The sequence below is a fragment of the Salvelinus alpinus genome, chromosome 37, assembly GCF_045679555.1.
Source record: "Salvelinus alpinus chromosome 37, SLU_Salpinus.1, whole genome shotgun sequence".
NCBI lineage: Eukaryota > Metazoa > Chordata > Actinopteri > Salmoniformes > Salmonidae > Salvelinus > Salvelinus alpinus.
In genome coordinates, this window is record NC_092122.1 from 2,319,586 (window position 1) to 2,341,280 (window position 21,695).

At 43.1% G+C, this 21,695-nt stretch overlaps 1 protein-coding gene across 4 annotated transcripts in view; it reads right to left on the reverse strand.

Moving 5' to 3' along the window:
• LOC139566058 (TBC1 domain family member 22B-like) overlaps positions 1-21,695 on the reverse strand; it is a 171,106-nt gene that overhangs the window by 84,706 nt on the left and 64,705 nt on the right. For all 4 annotated transcript variants that reach the window (XM_071386913.1, XM_071386912.1, XM_071386914.1 and 1 more), the window contains exon 10: positions 657-763. In XM_071386913.1, the coding sequence (XP_071243014.1) occupies positions 657-763 (107 nt within the window). The remainder of the gene's footprint in view (positions 1-656; positions 764-21,695) is intronic.

Genomic DNA, 21,695 nt, shown 5'->3' on the forward strand with positions numbered 1-21,695 from the left:
GTTTAGGAAAAAAACAAGCGAGACCAAACGGTGGCAGTGGGCACCACCTGGGAACCGCGCCGGGGCGTGTGGCTAGCAGCAGCAATCCGCTCTGAACACGCCACTGAATGGCTGTATGGATGCTGTAGCCCTGCCACCTACCTGCCTTCTTCCACTGCCTAGCTACCTCTGTGTATGGGGCCATTTACATCAAGGCCAAACACACTCGAGTGCTCACACACGGTCACACACACGGCTCGGATGTGGTTATGGCTGTAAATCAATAAGCGACAAAGAGAGAGAGAGAAAGTGAGGAGGCGGCGGAACAGTTCCCTGGGTGATACGCTCAACGCCGGCCGCCACAGGGCTGACGTGTAAAAAGGCTGTATCTGGCTACGGTACAGTGCAGAGAGAGAATATTCATCATTCACACACTCTAATTCTGAAGAGATGGAACAGAGGGGGAAAGTGGGACGGCTAACCTACACACAGGGGACTCCACTGTGACTAAACCTGTGTGTATTCATCTGTGTGGCCAATTCAACACACACACACAGGGAACTACTACACCCCATACACCTAAAAATACACACACCTAACCCGTTCTCTCCTGGGGAGGTGGTACACACACACAGGCACACAGTGAATGTAAACAGTGGAAAGGAGAATTCATGTACCTGAATGCCGTCCAACAATTTGCTCATGCACCAGAAACTGTCTGCCTCGATGTTTCGCAAAGTCTCCTCCTGCAAGCTGGACACGTCAAAATTCTCCACCTCCTCCTCTGTAGAGAGAGAGAGAGAGAGAGAGAGAGAGAGAGAGAGAGAGAGAGAGAGAATTAGGTCTACCAGCATCACAGCAGGGGCCTTGTATTAAACAGAGAAAAAAAAGAAAAGAGGGATGGAGAGATGTTCTTGAGGAGAGCCTGAGGAGTCCTTGATGAAGTGTAGGGGTACAGAATGTTATTATCAGAGCTTCATAGAGAGCCTCTCTAACAGCTCCTGTTAACAACACGTCGATTTACTCTCCACACATACATTACTTACATTATGCAGACTGTTTGTTCTTACTACATCGACAACCAGTCAATCAACTACATCTACTCTCCACACTCATTCAAACGTACGGCACTAATCTATATTCTCGTGCCATCTTACCCTTTTTCAGCATGTTTTCTGCACATAGACCTATCACTTAAACCGTGCATTATATCTTTGGAGATTGTAGATGGCTATCAAAAGCCAATGAAATACAGTACAGATTATGAAGCTAGACATCAGCAATGAAGCCCATTCGTGGGTTAAGTGTATCAACACCTGAATGACAGTTGGAACCATTTACCCCTCCACTATGAAATCGACTATGGATCCAGTCTCTGTCCGTTCGTTTGTACAGACTAGGGTTGAATGGCTGGAACCTGGTTAGCGAGATTTATGCTCAAAACCACTCCTTTTTCCCGGGATAAATAAGTGAGAAACCAGTCAATTATAATAAATGATTTATATGAACAGCATAGCGTGAAATGGAACTGTTAAATTATACGTGATGTCTAAATCTGGCTTTGCATGATGAATCAAGGCTCAGGGTTGGGGACAGACAGCCCATCTCAGTATGGGGCGCAGTTCACAATGCATGTAGACCTATCATCTCATCATGGTAACTTTTTTTTCTTGTGACAGGTAGGCCTACATATGCTACAGTAATATAAAGACTGAAAGCGCGTCTATTTCACCCATCTCCATCTGGCTTTTGAGGATCCCCTTCTTTTTAAACAGCCTATCACATCGTAGCTTAAATCAGTGCATGTGTGAGCTCTCTCTCTCTCTCTCTCCCCAACTCCATGCAAATTGCATCCAAAATAGATAATCCTGTTCTAGATTGATATATAGATGTCCTAGACTACCTCTACCAGGTATTAAATTCAATGCAGTATTAGCCTTATATTTAGCTAATTAATGATGGGTTATGCATAACAAGCTTCTAACTTACAGCCTCTGTCTCATGTGCAATACACAAGCACCTGTGCACCGCTGGCCTCTCATTAAAAAAGACTCCTTAGCTCTTGGAGTCCCATGCAGGAAAAGCTTTTTGTTTTATCTTTTCTTATACCAATAGACTATTGGGGCTCCCAAGTGGCGCAGCAGTCTAAGTTACTGCATCTCAGTGCTCGAGGCGTCACTACAGCCTGGAAATGAACCAGGGTCTGTATCACAACCGGCCGTGATTGGGAGTCCCACAGGGCGGCACACAATTGGCCCAGCGTCGTCCGGGTTAGGGTTTGGCCAGGGTAGGCCGTCATTGTAAATGAGAATTTGTGCTTAACTGACTTGCCTACTTAGATAAAAAGGTTAAATAAAATAAATAAAACATTTGAAGAGGGACGCAAGCGCTTTTCTGATGAATGTTAAATACAGCAGTCAATAGATCTCCCGGGTAGTTTGAAAGAAGAGTCAACGCGCGATGGCGGTAGGCTATATAACAGTTATTTTTTCAGACCCATAACCATTCAACATTTGTGAAGAGAAGCCTCCTGCATCTAATTCTAGTCCTATATTATTCAAGGATGTCATTAGAATGATGAAGACAAGGACAACAAAACGTCTCATTTAGCTGTTGAAAGCGAGGAAGGAATGAAGCAACAATAGAGAGAGAAAGAGGTATGCTAATAACATTAGGGGAGATATTATTAAAGCTATATACTGTATGCATCTGCATACTAATTATACAAATAGGCCCTATCATATTTCCGTATAATACAATAGAGTAATACGGTTCACATTCAAAAAGATCAGCCTACCGGAGCTAGTTTCATTGATTTACCCAAGAGAGCATATAGCTAGCTACATCTATGGGCTTTTATGTTTTTCTATTGTGCTCAATGTGCAGTAGCCTATATCATATACAGTGGGGAGAACAAGTATTTGATACACTGCCGATTTTGCAGGTTTTCCTACTTACAAAGCACGTAGAGGTCTGTCATTTTTATCATAGGTACACTTCTACTGTGAGAGTCGGAATCTAAAACAAAAATCCAGAAAATCACATTGTATGATTTTTAAGTAATTAATTTGCATTTTATTGCATGACATAAGTATTTGATACATCAGAAAAGCAGAACTTAATATTTGGTACAGAAACCTTTGTTTGCAATTACAGAGATCATACGTTTCCTGTAGTTCTTGACCAGGTTTGCACACACTGCAGCAGGGATTTTGGCCCACTCCTCCATACAGACCTTCTCCAGATCTTTCAGGTTTCGGGGCTGTCGCTGGGCAATACGGACTTTCAGCTCCCTCCAAAGATTTTCTATTGGGTTCAGGTCTGGAGACTGGCTAGGCCACTCCAGGACCTTGAGATGCTTCTTACGGAGGCACTCCTTAGTTGCCCTGGCTGTCTGTTTCGAGTCGTTGTCATGCTGGAAGACCCAGCCACGACCCATCTTCAATGCTCTTACTGAGGGAAGGAGGTTGTTGGCCAAGATCTCGCGATACATGGCCCCATCCATCCTCCCCTCAATACGGTAGAGTCGTCCTGTCCCCTTTGCAGAAAAGCATCCCCAAAGAATGATGTTTCCACCTCCATGCTTCACGGTTGGGATGGTGTTCTTGGGGTTGTACTCATCCTTCTTCTTCCTCCAAACACGGCGAGTGGAGTTTAGACCAAAAAGCTCTATTTTTGTCTCATCAGACCACATGACCTTCTCCCATTCCTCCTCTGGATCATCCAGATGGTCATTGGCAAACTTCAGACGGGCCTGGACATGCGCTGGCTTGAGCAGGGGGACCTTGCGTGCGCTGCAGGATTTTAATCCATGACGGCGTAGTGTGTTACTAATGGTTTTCTTTGAGACTGTGGTCCCAGCTCTCTTCCGGTCATTGACCAGGTCCTGCCGTGTAGTTCTGGGCTGATCCCTCACCTTCCTCATGATCATTGATGCCCCACGAGGTGAGATCTTGCATGGAGCCCCAGACCGAGGGTGATTGACCGTCATCTTGAACTTCTTCCATTTTCTAATAATTGCACCAACAGTTGTTGCCTTCTCACCAAGCTGCTTGCCTATTGTCCTGTAGCCCATACCAGCCTTGTGTAGGTCTACAATTTTATCCCTGATGTCCTTACACAGCTCTCTGGTCTTGGCCATTGTGGAGAGGTTGGAGTCTGTTTGATTGAGTGTGTGGACAGGTGTCTTTTATACAGGTAACGAGTTCAAACAGTTGCAGTTAATACAGGTAATGAGTGGAGAACAGGAGGGCTTCTTAAAGAAAAACTAACAGGTCTGTGAGAGCCGGAATTCTTACTGGTTGGTAGGTGATCAAATACTTATGTCATGCAATAAAATGCAAATTAATTACTTAAAAATCATACAATGTGATTTTCTGGATTTTTGTTTTAGATTCCGTCTCTCACAGTTAAAGTGTACCTATGATAAAAATTACAGACCTCTACATGCTTTGTAAGTAGGAAAACCTGCAAAATCGGCAGTGTATCAAATACTTGTTCTCCCCACTGTATGTATTGGATAATGACACGATCATTTGGGCTTTTTGGGGTTTGGGGAAATGAAATGTAGGGCTCACAAAATTTTGGGCTTGGCCCATTATATACAGTGATTGAAAAAAAAAAACTTAACCGTTTTTTCTCTCTCGCTCTCATTGATCCACACAACATAAATGGGGGGTGGGGTGGGGGGGGTTGGGGTCTTCATAATTCGTCGCCTTGTTAACCATACGTCCTTTAATTACTTCCATATGTCCGTCGTGTGTCGACCTGGGTTAATTTAGACCAGATGTAATATAATCTGTTATCACGCTGATGGGTGCCATACGGGATCATTAACATATAATCAGATTGACTAGGTGAGGCGTGGGGAACATGAGTGTATGACAGATACGGTGTGGGCTGTGCGTGTTCTCGGTGGCTACTCTGACAGGTAACACCAGAGGAGGCGAGCAGCAGTCAAGCCCTTGGGTAAATAGGGAGAAGAGAGAAGGGCCAAACTGCTGAAGACGGGCTCTAATGGACAGGGAGAAGGGATGGCTGGATGGATAGATTGTTCAAAGACAGGAGAGCCTTTTCAGGAGCCCTTTATATGGTGGTCACCAAAGATTTTGGTAGAAAAGCCAACGATAAAGCCTTGCACTTGATTCAGAAGCCCTGCACCCCGGGTAGGCAAAGTCCTCCCATTTTGAACTATTTAATTTGTCTGAAGGGACAAACTCCGCCTACCCGGCAGACCAGGAAAGCTAAATAAAGTGCGCCTACTGTGCTGGCCAATCGGATAGCTCATATCAATGTGCCTACAGCTTCCACGAAACTATCAAAGAATACAGCTGTTTCTATGAGTGAGTTCATGTTTAAGTTTCTATTCAGCACCCAAAACACTTTTTCCCAAAACGTTTACGAAACAAAAAATGCGCTTCTCCCTACTTACACTCGCGCTACAACCAGCACTGCAGCTGCAATGAATGAAGTAGCCAAGGATATCGATATGTTGCGTTTTTATTATTAGCAGCTCGTCGTGTCCATTTTAATATCGAGGAATATTTCACTTTTTCTGCTCATAGGAACAACATCAATTTGTGCATGAGGCAGAAATAATGTGGTGCGACTAGTTTCACCATCAGGTGGAAGACTGTCCCCCCTTCTTTGGTCAGTCTCACCAGAGAAAAGGAGAGAGCAGGGGCAGTGAGAGGCAGACACTGCTGCTCTCTCCTTTCCTCCGCTGAGATTGACCATCAGATGCAGGTACCATCAGTAAAATAAAAAAAAGCTAAGTATTTCAATTTATGTTCAGCTGTGCCTAGCAAGTGACAACAACTTATCTATTTTGTTATCAAAGCTCGAGTTCTGAAATAGAATATGGTCTGAGAAGAACAATATTGGCAGGCCAAGCATAGCCAATTTGCTGTGATAATGTATTAGGCCTACTGCACAAACCTCATTCCTACAGAACTGTTTTTATTAGGTTAATGTTGCATTAGGTTAATGTTGCATAGGCTAACATCTTAAGTCATGTTTTATTTCCAAATCTGAGCGGTAGATCTCGACTTGCTTTTTGACTCCGAAAGTGATCTTGACTCAGAAAGGGTTGGTGACCACTGCCTTAAGACAACTGCCAATTTAACACTGTTTTGTTCAATTGGGGTGAGGGTTGGAGAGACACTTGTGTAGATCTGCTAGGAGTGTGTACAAGTATCTTGTGGAATTGGGGCTAACTCAGAGTATGCATGAACAAGGGCACAAGAAAGAAGGCGCTGTGTTTCTATTCCTCAAACGTCTGTACTACTTGTTCCACAAATCAACAGCTCCCCCTGTGGTCACTGTATGAACTGAAGCCTGCTCTGATGTGATAGAACAATGATGTGGATTTCCATTGGGAGGGAAGCACAACAAATTCGATTTCCTTTATTATATTGGGAAATCTGAGGCACCTACACAGTGTTCTCTCTCAGCCAGTGTTCTCGGCTTTATTTAGCCACACACACTTACTCCACCTCTCTCCCCGGCATACTCTTTACAATTCACTGGGGCCAGCAGACAGTTTCTGACGTCATCAGTAGTAGACGCCACAAAGCTACAATGAGTTCCATTTATATGGGTCGACGTGACACGCACAAAGGTCAGTAACAATAAGAGCCTTTTGCTGAGAGGAAGAACGTGTCAGGAAGAGTGTGTTACGACATTATGATTATGGCTCATGGTGCCCCGAACCGAAGAACAGAAGAGTTACAGGTGAGCAGTCAGACTATGTGGGTTAAATAGGCAGAGTGAAAAGTCCCAAGGTGTACTGTTCCTAGCGCCGCACAAACACACACTCTCGCTCTCTAAAGGTAGGACCAGGCCATCTGCCCAACCGTATTGTCAGGAGAGAGAGAGAGGTGACATGGCCACCGAGCATCACACAAACACAAAGAGAGAGAGAGAGGTGACATGGCCACCGAGCATCACACAAACACAAAGAGAGAGAGAGAGGTGACATGGCCACCGAGCATCACACAAACACAAAGAGAGAGAGAGAGGTGACATGGCCACCGAGCATCACACAAACACAAAGAGAGAGAGAGAGGTGACACAGCCACTGAGCATCACACTGACTGGACACAGGAACCAGAGAAACAATGGAGAGCAGAAGACCAGAGAGCAGGGATAAAGGGAGACAAGGTGAAGCCCAGGCCACGGGAGGGTGAGATAAAGGTATTTGACCATTAATAGCGGGCTACAGGCATATGGAGACACACTAGTACACCCAAACACACGCGCACTAGGGCTGAAAGGCTGTTGGTCGATCGAGATGTCGAGCAGTAAACTAAAATAATAATCATTTGTCATGGTGTAGCCTACAATACACCTGTCTGATTGGCACCTGTCTGAGAGGACTGATCCACTGCGGAGGCTGTTGGCAGAGTCCAACAATCTAAGACACGTGCTACTCAAATTCTATATGGTTATATTATGCAAGAACAATGGTGCAACACATACAAATTATATTATTTTTCTAACAAACACACTTTCTCCCGCGTTGAAGAGTGGTTGCTGTCCGCGGTTCTAAAACAGTGCCCTGTTGAATTGGCACGTTTTCCTAGACTATGTTGCTATGTGCATAATTTATCTTTTTCACCTTTATTTAACCAGGTAGGCAAGTTGAGAACAAGTTCTCATTTACAATTGCAACCTGGCCAAGATAAAGCAAAGCAGTTCGACACATACAACAACAGAGTTACACATGGAGTAAAACAAACATACAGTCAATAATACAGTAGAAAAATAAGTCTATATACAATGTGAGCAAGTGAGGTGAGATAAGGGAGGTAAAGGCAAAATAAGGCCATGGTGGCAAAGTAAATACAATATAGCAAGTAAAACACTGGAATGGTAGATTTGCAGTGGGAGAATGTGCAAAAGTAGAAATTATAGGGGAAGAGGTAGTTTGGGCTAAATAATAGATGGGCTATGTACAGGTGCAGTAATCTGTGAGCTGCTCTGACAGCTGGTGCTTAAATAATAGCCAAGTTACCCAGCATATTAGTGTTGAGAACAATGCGGCGGAGGCAGCAGTGGAGTTAGGAGATGAGAAAACCACCCTTGCCTTTATAGTCTAAGAAAAGTGAGGAGAGAGGAAACCAAACATAATTAGGTCTATAATCAACAGCCTAACTGTTAAATGTGCCTGGCTTTATACATCATCTATATATACACTACTGTTCAAAAGTTTGGAGTCACTTAGAAATGTCCTTGTGGGTTCGATTACAGGCTTTAACCAGAATAGAAAGCGGAGTGGGAGGCCCCGGTGCACAACTGAGCAAGAGGACAAGTGCATTAGTGTCTGTCGTTTGAGAAACAGACGCCTCACAAGTCCTCAACTGGCAGCTTCATTAAATAGTACCCGCAAAAACACCACTCCGGGATGCTGGCCTTCAAGGCAGAGTTCCTCTGTCCAGTGTCTGTGTTATTTTGCCCATCTGATTCTTTTCTTTTTATTGGCCAGTCTGAAATATGGCTATTTCTTTGCAACTCTGCCTAGAAGGCCAGCATCCCGGAGTCGCCTCCTCACTGTTGACATTGAGACTGGTGTTTTGCGGGTACTACAGGGTTTTCTAATGATCAATTAGCCTTTTAAAATGATCAACTTGGATTAGCTAACATAACGTGCCATTAGAACATAGGAGTGATGGCTGCTGATAATGGGCCTCTGTACGCCTATGTAGATATTCCATAAAAAATCTGCCCTTTCCAGCTTACATTAGTCATTTATAACATTAACAATGTCTACACTATTTCTGATCAATTTTATGTTATTTTAAATGGACAAAAAAAGGTGCTTTTCTTTCAAAAACAAGGACATTTCTAAGTGACCCCAAACTTTTGAAAGGTAGTGTAAATCTAAATAAAAATGATAGATCCTGCTGGTGTTGGCTGGGAGTGTTTGTTTAATAGCACCAAGCCTGACGCAACCACAACATGTCGGATAAAAAATTTCACTAATTCGGCTGTTTTTAATCTTTGCTATGCTTTACACTTTTTTTCGTTAGAACAGCCTCTCTGGTATTACTTATTTAGTGTTTACACTGTTCCAAATTGTAAGAAAATAATAATAATCCTTTTTTATCTTGATCTCCTTATATTTATTACTATTATTATTACGATCATCATCATTAATAATAAGTAACGTCTTTATCATTAGAAGGCTTAGTATAGTATCCTTGTATAACCACCATTGAGCTGTAGGCCTAAGAACGCATCCTGTTTAGTGTTAATACCGTAACTTACTATGGCCTATATTTAAATATATAGGCTACTGTATCAATCATTAATTTGTTCATGTCATCACACAGCATATGAGTCATTCATGATTTGAAATGCAATCAAGCATTTTTTTTTTTAAATAACAAAAGAGACCCTTGAATAATTAGCGTAAAGAATAAACCATTCCATTTTTTCGCACGCATTCAGGAATGCGACTGTTTAGTCTATGCTGTAATAAAGTCTTCCCCCAAAAAGAACCCTCTGGTAGGCTATTTATTTAGTGTTGTTTTACATCGTTCCAATCGTTCCAAACGGTTTGGCACACGTAATATGCACACAGCTACTTACCTTTTTCTTTATCTCCAGTATTTTCCACAAATAGTCACACGTATTCCCACACCTGACTTCCCCTTTTCCTCCTGCGCAATCAAACAGTCCTCTGTTTTGACTCTATTTGTCATGTCACCTGCATACATTTTGCTGTCACATGTTTTACGGTGTTGGTTATAACCAATTTATCGATGCGATTGTGATATGCTATAGGTCAGACCCGATTGGTCACGTGCACGTGATGTGTACATGTATCACGTAAAGCGAGCAAGGCTCGAGGGAACAGGGAATGTTTTTCCGAAACTAAGGGATTTCGGTAAGATAACTTTTCAGTCAAGATATGGCTGTAATTATGTTGCAGCTTCAGCAACACAGACAGCGCGATAAACACGTGATGTTCTGTGGTGGTCGCTGCAGCAGGGAGGAGAGAGCGACAATGGGTGCTAGTCACAGTCACTCGCTGTCATTTTTGTAAAACACAGCAAGTCTGAGTCCTGCCCGGCACAATCAAATCAATTGCGGTCAGACTCCCTCTAGTCATGTGTGTCTTAATTATTTAATCAAACAGTGTGCTTAAAGCATCAGACAAGCTCAGTGCATATAATTTATTTGATTAAAACACATAGGATGTGTCTATATATAAAAATAAAAAAACGTTTAAAGAACAGATGACTGTCTACCAATATTTGTTTTTGTCAGGGACAGCCCTAACACGCACGAGCACACACACGCCATCTCACACACACAGGCTTACACACAGACACACACAGGCTGATCCCTAGAGCCTGGTGTTGTGATCATCTGGGTTCATTAACCTTTTCTCTACAGATTAGAGAGAGAGGGATGAGATGGGTTCTGCCTGGAAAAACTAGTGCTGCAGCTCTGCAAATCCCAAAATAGAACCAGCACAGCTACTGCCATGCATGCATCCCAAATGGCACCCTATTCCCTATATAGTGTACTACTTTTGACCAGAGCCCTATAGTCCCTGGTCAAAAGTAGTACACTAGCCTAAATAGGGAATAGGGTGCCATTTTTTGGACATCTCTCAGTGATGTTCTATCGATTCCAAGGATCATTTCATGTTTTCATGTGCATCTGAGTTCTTGCCGTTCACGCATGCAGAAATACAGCCGGTATGACGTAGCATTATGATTAGGCAGCTCTCCAGGGTATATTGCATGGTGCTGCCCAGTGGCTCAGAGAGCAGAATGGTGAGAGGCTTTGTGGCAAATGTAGGAAACTGCAGTCAGAGGATGCTTGGGGAGAGGATTGTGCAATCTTGGAGGGTAAGGGAAAATGCTGTTTTATGAAAACACAGTAACAGATGATTTAGCGGATATATTTTCACTACAGTACATGTAAGGATGCTCGTAGATGTATTAACTGAAAGGGGAGAAAAGCTCCTTTAATGTCAACTTTGTTTTCATTAGATAGAGGCCAAGGGCCATGTTTGGATATTTGGACTGGCTGCTCCATAATAATGGATTAGATTTACATGGTGATTTCCCCCACTGCTTTCCAGTGCATTTTAGCACCCAAATAGAGTGTGGAAGGGTGGGTTTTAGTGTGAGTGCGTATGGATGTTTGTGCGTGTTTGCATGAGTCTTTCACTATCAGCCTAACACAGATCCTCCCCTCTACATCTGCCAAGCGACTTCTTATTGGCCGGTGATACCAAAGCTTCCGGTCTGCCTAGTGTCCCTGTTTCCTGACGCTAGGAAAAACGCGACAAGATATCCGGGATAGGGCAGTACCAGCTGTGTGCCTGGCTTGGCACACAGAGAGCTGGGTTACACCTCCAGAGAAAGAGCCAGTGAGACACCATGCCATCTGGCAGAACTCCTCAGCAGTATGGTTCTATGGGCTTTCAGTGACACCCAGGGGAGAACGACTCATTGAAGCCACGGGAGTTCAAGGCTGACTACGATACAGCAGGCATTGTTAGCAGAAAACAGGATCCGCCGTTATAATGAATGGAAAGATTGCAATCTTCATGTGATTAAAGTGTTTTGAGAACAATCATCGTACCAATAATTGCTTCGAATAAACAATATGTACAGATGAAGTCGGAAGTTTACATACACCTTAGCCAAATACATTTAAACTTAGTTTTTCACAATTCCTGACATTGAATCATTGTAAAAATCCCCTGTCTTAGGTCAGTTAGGATCACCACTTTATTTTAAGAATGTGAAATGTCAGAATAATAGTAGAGAGAAGGATATATTTCCAGCTTTAATTTCTTTCATCACATTCCCAGTGGGTCAGAAGTTTACATACACTCAATTAGTATTTGGTAGCATTGCCTTTAAATTGTTTAACTTGGGTCAAACGTTTTGGGTAGCCTTCCACAAGCTTCCCACAATAAGTTGGGTGAATTTTGGCCCATTCCTCCTGACACAGTTACACTAGCTGAGTCAGGTTTGTAGGCCTCCTTGCTCGCACACGCTTTTTAAGTTCTGCCCACAAACTTTCTATAGGATTGAGGTCAGGGCTTTGTGATGGCCACTCCAATACCATGACCTTGCTGTCATTGAGCCATTTAGCCACAACTTTGGAAGTATGCTTGGGGGCATTGTCCATTTGGAAGACCCATTTGCGACCAAGCTTTAACTTCCTGACTGATGTCTTGAGATGTTGCTTCAATATATCCACATAATTTTCCTCCTCATGATGCCATCTATTTTGTGAAGTGCACCAGTTCTATTTTTGTTTCATCAGACCAGAGGACATTTCTCCAAAAAGCATGATCTTTGTCCCCATGTGCAGTTGCAAACCGTAGTATGGCTTGTTTATGTTTTTTTTTTTTTCTGAGGTCTTGGCTGATTTCGTTTGATTTTCCCATGATGTCAAGCAAAGAGGCACTGAGTTTGAAGGTAGGCCTTGAAATACAATACATCAAAATTATCCTTATAAGGTCTTCTGTGTGCAATTTTAAAATAATTGTTTCAAGGACATACAGTTGAAGTTGGACGTTTACATACACTTAGGTTGGAGTTGTCATTGCAGGCAATCTCAACGCTCTGCGTTACAGAGAAGACATCCTCCTCCCTCATGTGGTACCCTTCCTGCAGGCTCATCCTGACATGACCCTCCAGCATGACAATGCCACCAGCCATACTGCTCGTTCTGTGCGTGATTTCCTGCAAGACAGGAATGTCAGTGTTCTGTCATGGCCAGCGAAGAGCCCGGATCTCAATCCCATTGAGCGCGTCTGTGGCCTGTTGGATCGGAGGGTGAGGGCTAGGGCAATTCCCACCCAGAAATGTCCGGGAACCCGCAGGTGCCTTGGTGGAAGAGTGGGGTAACATCTCACAGCAAGAACTGGCAAATCTGGTGCAGTCCATGAGGAGGAGATGCACTACAGTACTTAATGCAACTGGTGGCAACACCAGATACTGACTGTTACTTTTGATTTTGACCACCCCCTTTGTTCAGGGACGCATTATTCCATTTACATTTACATTTTACATTTAAGTCATTTAGCAGACGCTCTTATCCAGAGCGACTTACAAATCTGTTAGTCAGTTCTGTTAGTCTGTGGAACTTGTTCAGTTTATGTCTTAGTTGTTGAATCATGTGTTCATACAAATACTTACACGTGTTAAGTTTGCTGAAAATAAACACAGTTGACAGTGAGAGGACGATTGTTTTTTTTTGCTGAGTTCATATCTACAGCCTTGGCCGAGTACACAGATTGCTCGTCTAGAAACATTTGTTTTTCTCAATACATTTTCACCCAAAAAGTGTAGCATTCACAACTTCCCTTTGCTGAGAACGTTGTGGAGAGATGGTTTTGGAGTCTGTGAAAGCCTGTGAGGTATGTCTAGATGTGTCAATATCATCTTGTACAGTCTTCACAGAGCCAACAGTTGCCTCCAGCCACAGAAATCAGTTATCTCATTGAGATTAACCCAACTCGACTAACACAAACCAATTTAGAAGATAACATCCTGAAACCTAGTGTTGGTTAATGATTATCACATAGATTCCTCTGAGGTAGGTAATTGAAACAGTGGATAATTAATATCAGAGGCAAATTTGGCAAAGTTGTCTTAGTAACACCAGCAGAGACACGAGTGATGCTGGGAGCGTAATTATACTGTGTGAGAGAAAGAGGTGTTAATCCATCTGTGATTTATGGAAATCGATATTTGGAGGTAATGAACAAAGATCTTCACTCTCTGTGTGTGTGTCTCTCTTCCTCCAATAGCAAACGTATGAGAGCCTAGAGGACACAAGCTACAGGATCAAAGTAACTGTCTGCAGCCATAGGCTTTGCACTTGACTAGACCAGACTAGCACCAGCCCACACAGTCAGCGAACACACACAGCTGCCTCTCCTCTCCTCTCCACCCAACCAACCCAGCGGTACGGTTCACCTACCAACGTCCAAACGCTTGCTCCGCAATCACGTAACCATGGCAATGGTACAGCAGCAGAGCAGAGGAGAGCAGAGCTGCATTTCAGATATGTTTGGATGGCTGCATCTGAATTGGCACTGGTCAAAAGTAGTGCACATTATACAGTAGGGAACAGGGTGCCATTAAAGATGCAGAGATGTTGTTGCTGTTCTCTCTGTGGCCTGCTGGTCGCTTGGCTAGTGATCCAGTACTGTATCTAGGGATCTCACTGCCACATAGAAATGATTGTCAAGGGTATTGGGTATGTGTATTTTAACTGACTTGTCCGGAAGGGCCCGGTCAAAGCCGAACTCGACTGCTGCAGTAGAGAGAGAGAAATGATATAATGTATGCTGCTGCTCTTGCTGTTCACGAGTGGCGCGTGGCGGTTGTTGTTGTCGGCCAATCATAAGTCATCGAAGCAGCAATAGGCTACAGTTATATAGCCTCGTGTGTCGCAACATTTTGGAGACATCAAATCAGAAGAAGGATTGGCTACAATGACCAATTGGCTACAATGACCAATTGGCTACAATGACCAAGATTGGCTACAATGACCAAGAGCCAACAGGTAGGCTGCTACTTAATATTCTGAATGGAGTTGCTGTAATTTGTAACTGTAGGATGAGACAGCTAGCTAGGCTAATCGAGGCAGCAGCTATCTTAACTAGCTTGTCCCGGTCTGATGCAGTCAAGACAGTTACTACGTAATCATATTTGATGATAAATAATCTAGCTATATGGCAGCTACTGGTCTAACATAGCACAAGTCTGCTTGGATGGTTGGTTGGTGTCTCTAGTCTCTCACTCCCTGTCCCCGTGTCACTTGCTCACAGTATGCCCAATCCCCCGCCTGCTAGAGCGGCACCTCTCTCGCCCTCCTCCCGCGCTGTTTCTGCACCGGTTAAAAAAGTAGCTTAGAAAGCTTTTCTTCCGCTTCCCTCACTCGGATTGGGTCTGGATCCGACCAGGTCTTTACGGAACGGGTCTAGTTGTCCACGGGTCCATTCGGAACGGGTCTCTATGGTTATAAAAATGTATTTATGAAAATGGGTCCGTGTGGGGAAAGCCCCAGGTCCATTTCTGAACGGGGCCCGTGAAGACCTCTAATGTGGGGAGAACTAGGCTGTAACTGTATGTTTGGGAAGGCTCTTCAGTCAACACTACTATAGTCTACACACAATGAGAACATCTTACCGCTTACTTGATTACTAAATTGTTGGGAAAGAGCTTGCATGAAAGACATTTCACTGTACTGCACGTGACAATAAAACTTGACTTTAAAAAACTTACAACGTAACAGAACACACACACACTATCCCCCACTGACTTAAACTGTTATTGCAGACAGAGATGGACAGACAGTCATCAGTCTAGATGAGCTGCCACTAACGGAGAAAAGAGAGTGAGAAGAGGAAAGATTTCTAGTGTGAAATATAGAAGATCAATCCATTAAGAAATGAATCTGCAGTCTCACAGAACTCATTCGAAGTACAGTTAATGTGAGATAGTACGCCCCATGTCCCAAATGGCGCCCTATTCCCTACACAGTGCACTACTTCTGACCAGAGCCCTATGGGACCCGGTCAAAAGTAATGCACTATATAGGGACTAGGGCACCATTTGGGACGCAGCGTTGGTCTTACGAGGCTGAGTGGAATGTTAATTGACAAATTGATAAATGTGAAGTAGCTACACTGAATTAAAACTGACGCAAATAAATTGACATGGAAAGAGCGGAAGATGCAACAACTCATGAAGTGGCATGGCACCGTGTCTCTCTTGAAAAAAATAAGGCAATCTCAATTGCATCAGGTCAAGTGCATCGGATTTCAGCGGGGTGACAAAATGATAAAGGAGCAATTTTTCATGGCGAGAAATCTGCGCCGAAATCCAATTTATGCCTTTTTATAGTAGAGGAATTAATTTAATCCCAAAATATTAAATAACCGTGAATATTATTAATGGTGAACGTATTACTTCTTGACAAGGCGTTTTTTCAGAATCATTCTCGGGCTCCAGCGCATTTTATGGAATAAGGAATGATGAGAAAATGTGTAGAGAAAGTCTCAAATCAGATCTGGTGTTTCAGATCCTGGCCATTTGAATAATGAGTCAGCTTCTCCATCATCTTATAGAAGAAAATATTTCAAGACGTGATATGAACTATTCTGTGCTTAGGATGATACTGTGTATTGCATTTCAGAACAATTATTTAAATGGAAATAAACTAGAAATATGAGTACTGTGTAATAAATATAGAAGTTAAAGAAGTTAGAAGTTGAAAAAAAGTGGCTCAAGGCAAAACAGATTCTAAACTTCCATCATTTAAAAAACAGAGCAGAGCGAGGCAAAAACAAAACTAAAGTTTGAGTCTACTTTCTAATTGCTAGGCCTACTTCAGACGCACATTTCTTTATTACTGCCAATAAGTACGATGTGTCTGCACTGTTCCCTGCCTTCCACATCAGTCTACTAGACACAAACCTGGGTCAATGAGGAACTCCACCAGAGAACGACAGAAGAGAGGGGGATGAGAGAGAGGAGAGGAGGAAAGAGGCAAAAACCTCCAGTGAATGCCAGTGGTCGTGCCGAGGTAATTACTTAATGACTCGTTAGAGCAAATAAAGAATGTTAATCAGCAAGAATCAGCGCCTGGCGATGGGAGACGGCGAACAAACCGACACTCATTAACTACTCAGCAACAAGACACACCCCGATGATCCCCCGCTCAATCCACAGACAGAGCAGACACAGACCACTGGCCCCCCGCTCAATCCACAGACACACACACAGAGACAGAACAGACACACCCCACTGACCCTCTGCTCAATCAGCACGACAGAGAACCAACACACCCCACTGACACTAAACTCAAACCTCAGCCAGACCCGACTGAACAGACAGTAGACATGATCCTCACAAGGTCAATACGGACCACTTACACATGGAGAAACTCAACCAGCCTGGTGGTGGCTGACAAAGTAGCTGGCTAAAGCTAAAAGACTCTGCTGGAGAGACGAGTAAAACAGAGGAGTGGAATTAACACGACTGTGATTCATTACATCAAAAGTCTCCAGTTAGAAATCACATGGTGTAAACACACATTATAGGCCTACTCACAATCAAAGCGTGTTGACTTCAATCACCTCTCTGCTTAGTAGGAAGGCATCGTCTCTAGTTTGCTTGGAGTAGTCCAACAGGGCTGTCGTTGAAGCTCAATCTGATGTGTATTCCTCTCTAGACTACATGGTTTATCATCCAGGCTGACTGTGTATTCCTCAACATGCTTTTTCCCTGACTGCTCCTCCTTCCGCCTTCAATCCCCTTCCCTCTGTCAGATGCTGAGAGTGACACACACAGTGTGTGTGTGTGTGTGTGTGTTCGTTGTCTTGTTCTTCTATCCTCATGGGGTCCTGAAATCCCCAAATGTCCCCACAAGGGTAGGTAGTAAAACACGGAACATTCTCCCTCGTGAGGACATTTCACACATCCCCCATGAGGACAAAAGCTTAGGGGTAAGATTTAGGCGTTTGGTTACAATTATGCTTAGGTTTATGGATAGGATTAGGGGTTAAGTTTAAGGAAATACATTTTAGATTTTCACAAGGATAAAATAACAAGTGGGGGGGGGGGGGGTCCCAGATACAACAGGGGTCCTTCTCTCCTCTTCTTCTCTCGGTGCCTGTAGTTATCGTGCCCCATGTTTGATCACAGACACTAACTCCATATTCATAGGGCATCTAAATGGGCAAATGGTTTCAGCGCCGTTTACATTAGCTCTGTTTAGAGCATCTGTCAGAGATGCTCAGTGTCAGCTAGACCGTACACCAACCAGCCACGCTAACAACTTGCTAGGATAGCACTACTAACAGAGCAGGTTGACTTCTCTTCACTTATTTGGCCTTCTTTCACAGTGTTCTGTTGCTGTTATTGAAACCAACCTTCATATCTATGCGTCAGCTTACAGTGTCGACGCCGTCAGAGCTAAGCTATAATATGTCTGGTTTATTATTCTGAATAGAAACCTGATACATCATGTATTTGCCAGCTCCGTCAAAATGTATAATTTTCTATTTCTTAAGTGCACACAAGCATTTTGCTACACCCACAATAAAAATGTGCTAAAATATGTGGATGTAACCAATAACATTGGATTTGATTTAAGTGGACATATGATGGAGACCTGGTTCACTTAAGACAGTGAGCTCTAAAAGTATTAGAACAGTGACCCATTTCTGTTGTTTTGGCTCTGTCCGCCAGCTCTTTGGATTTCCAAATGATACCATGACGATGAGGTTGAAGTGCAGACTGTCAGCTTTCATTTGAGGGTATTTTCATCAATACCGGGGGACACGTTAAGAGATTACGCCACTTTTTGTACATCGTCCACCCATTTTAGGGGACCAAATGTATTGGGACAAACTCACGTGTGTTAAAGTACTAAAAAGTGAAGTATTTGGTCCCATATTCAAAGCACGCATTGTCTACATCAAGCTTGTGACTCTACACATCTGTTGGATGAATTTGCCTCTTTGTTTTGGTTCTGTTCCAGATTATTCGGTGCCCAATAGAAATGAATGGTAAAATAATGTGTCATTTTGGAGTAACATTTCTTAACACTTCTACATTAATGTGGATGCAACCATAATTACGGAGAAATCCTGAATAATGTTGAGTGAGAACGTTACAGACGCACAAATATCATACCCCCAAGACATTGTGATGGTGAGAGGTTAGCATAAGGGAAGTTAGCATTTTTTGGGGGGGGGGGTGATACTTTCTCACTCATCATTATCCACGATTCATTCAGGATTATCCCGAATCATGGTAGCAAATATATAAGTAGAGAAAAAGTAAAGTAAAAAACAGATGAGTTACTTCTGAGAGTCACTTCACCCCAGGAAGAATAGCTTCTGCGACAGCTAATGAGGATCCGAATAAGGGGGATTTCTCTCTCTGAGCTCCTTGCTTCCCCTCTCTTCCCTTCTCTGTCCCTCTCTCAGCCTCTCTCTTCCAATCCCTGCCTCTGCTCCTCTCTCGGTCACTCACTGTCCCTCCCTTTCCCCTCTTGACCCCTCAGTGCCAGGACCAGCAGGCAGGGACTTCGTTGAGAGCTCTTGGACAGACAGGACTGAATGCACACCTCATTCCTCCCTTCATTATTACATGAATTTCCCTCACCTCTCCGCCATGACTTCTTGGCATAACTCCTTGGCCGTGACACCACCATAGAGTTCTTGCCTGCTTCCCACTGGCACACTGCCTGCTGCGGCCCCCTTAATTACTCCTGACGAGACCCCTACACTCACTCACACAAGTTATATCTTATTCCATTCACTTTGTACTGACATCCCTACTGCTCCTGTATAAAGCCCAGCAGTACTACCATAGGTCATCTTCCAGGAAACACGTGTAGCTTCCTCCTGACAGCACGGAGCCTCTCTCTCTCTCTCTCCAGTGTCCACACTGACAATCAGAAAAACACCACCAGATCTCATCAGTCCTCTCCTAAAGAACTTCAGCCAATCCAATAGAGGATCCATACTAGACCTGGGCGATAGGGACATATGGGAGATATAGACAAAAAATAATAACTATTTTGCTCGATAACAAATAAAATAAAAAATTATGGAGAGTTACTTTAAATTAGAGGCAGGGCTCTTCAAAGCATTTGCCAACATATTTGTGCATATTGGCTTATAGGCAATATTACTTACCACCTGAAGAAGTGGGAACTCAAAACCCTTATCTAGATTGCTAACTCTAAATATGACATTGCTGCTAGATTGCCATGTAGGCTAATTGATTCATCTAAATGTAGGCTAGTGTCCTACAAAAACTTTCCAGAGCTAGGCCTATAGGCTACTTGATATAGGCCTCTTCACTGCAAATGGCATACACCGCACCAAACTAATTACAGCCTACACCGGCTGCAAAGTGGTGCCATGAACTCAATATTAAGAAATGAATGATATGACTATCCTCACTGTAACTAGACAGTAGTTGCTTTAAAACGGTATTTCTCTCTCAAACGCATTTTGAGCAACGGGATTACGCTTCTGCTTCTCAGAATCCATCTTTCCCTCCTCCGTGCGCATAATGGAGAGAGGGAGAGAAATCGGCAGCCGACAGCGATACAGGGCAGAGGCAGATACTTTCACAGCTGGAATCAACATAATGCATAGGCTATTACTGTTGAACAAATAATAGTACAATATAGATCATGTGGATTTACATTAAGACGCAAAGAGGAAAGCAGTGTCGTTCTTGTTCGAAAAAACTGTATGCTGTTGTTCAATGCAGAGGGAATCTCGAGCTCGAGGAACTGCCTGGTTAAGTGACAGTGGGCATTAAAAGACACAAAAGCATTAGTGTGCAACTGCAGGCACCAATTCGGGGTTCCTGCATGAACCCCCCCCCCCCCCCCCCCGAGCAACCCACTGGTTCCAGCATGAAGCACAACGTCTTAGTCCTTGCGTCATCAAAGGAAGGAAGATAGACATTTGTTTGAAAAGTAGCAGCAACAAAGGAACAAAAATAGAGACAAAAAAAGCGCTAGCTTTGCGTTGCTACAGAGCAAAGGCAATACGAGAAGACGCAGATGGAATGGCAGCCTTGATCCTGTCTGACAGACGTATTTAGATGGTGTTGATGTGAGAAAAAAAAAACCTGGTGCAGGTGAACATTTTAATAATTTCCCTGACAGAGGAAACGGTAATTCACATTTCACACAGCATGTCACTCAACTTCCTCACATCTTTTACCCCTCTTTCTGGCGTTACAGTGCCTCCAGAAATTATTGACACCCCTCAACTTCCTCACATCATTTACACCTCTTTCTGGTGTTACAATGCCTGCAGAAATTATTGACACCCCTCAACTTCTTCCACATTTTCTTGTGTTACAGCCTGAATTAAATTTTGTCAAAGTGGAATTATGTTTTTCAATATTTTTTACAAATCATTCAAAAGTTGAAATGTCTCAAGTCAATAAGTATTCAACCCCTTTGTTATGGTAAACCTAAATAAGTTCAGGGGTAAAAATGTGCTTAACAAGTCACATAATTTAAGAACAAATTCTTATTTGCAATGACGGCCTTTTTTTTTTTTTTTACGAATAAAAATTATATAGGGCAATAAACACACATCACAACAAGAGACACCACACCACTACATAAAGAGAGACCTAAGACAACAACATAGCATGGCAGCAACACATGACAACGTGGTAGCAGCACACCATGGCAGCAGCACAAAACATAATAAGTTAGATGGAATCACTCTGTTTGCAATAATAGTGTTTAACATGATTTTAAATGTGTACCCCGTTTCTGTACCCCACTACAACACACAGGCGTCCTTCCTAACTCAGTTGCCGGAGAGTAAAGAAACCGCACAGGGAATTCACCATGATGCCAATGGTGACTTTAAAACAGCTACAGAATTGAACAACAACATTGTAGTTACTCCACAATACTAACCTAATTGACAGAGTGAAAAGAAAGCCTGTACAGAATACAAAACTAGGTAGCTAACATTGAATCTAGTTGGGGGTGATTGGGGTTATCTATTGAACAAGATAGTGGATTTTTTTGAAATATTTGGTTGTTTACTACACTACCTTACTCTGTTTGAATCCTTAAAAAGATGGGTTGAGCTAAGGCTTAAGAGAGTGTGAATGATGCAGAATGGGTATAGACAAAGAAGAGCTATCCAGTAAGTGTACTAAAACATT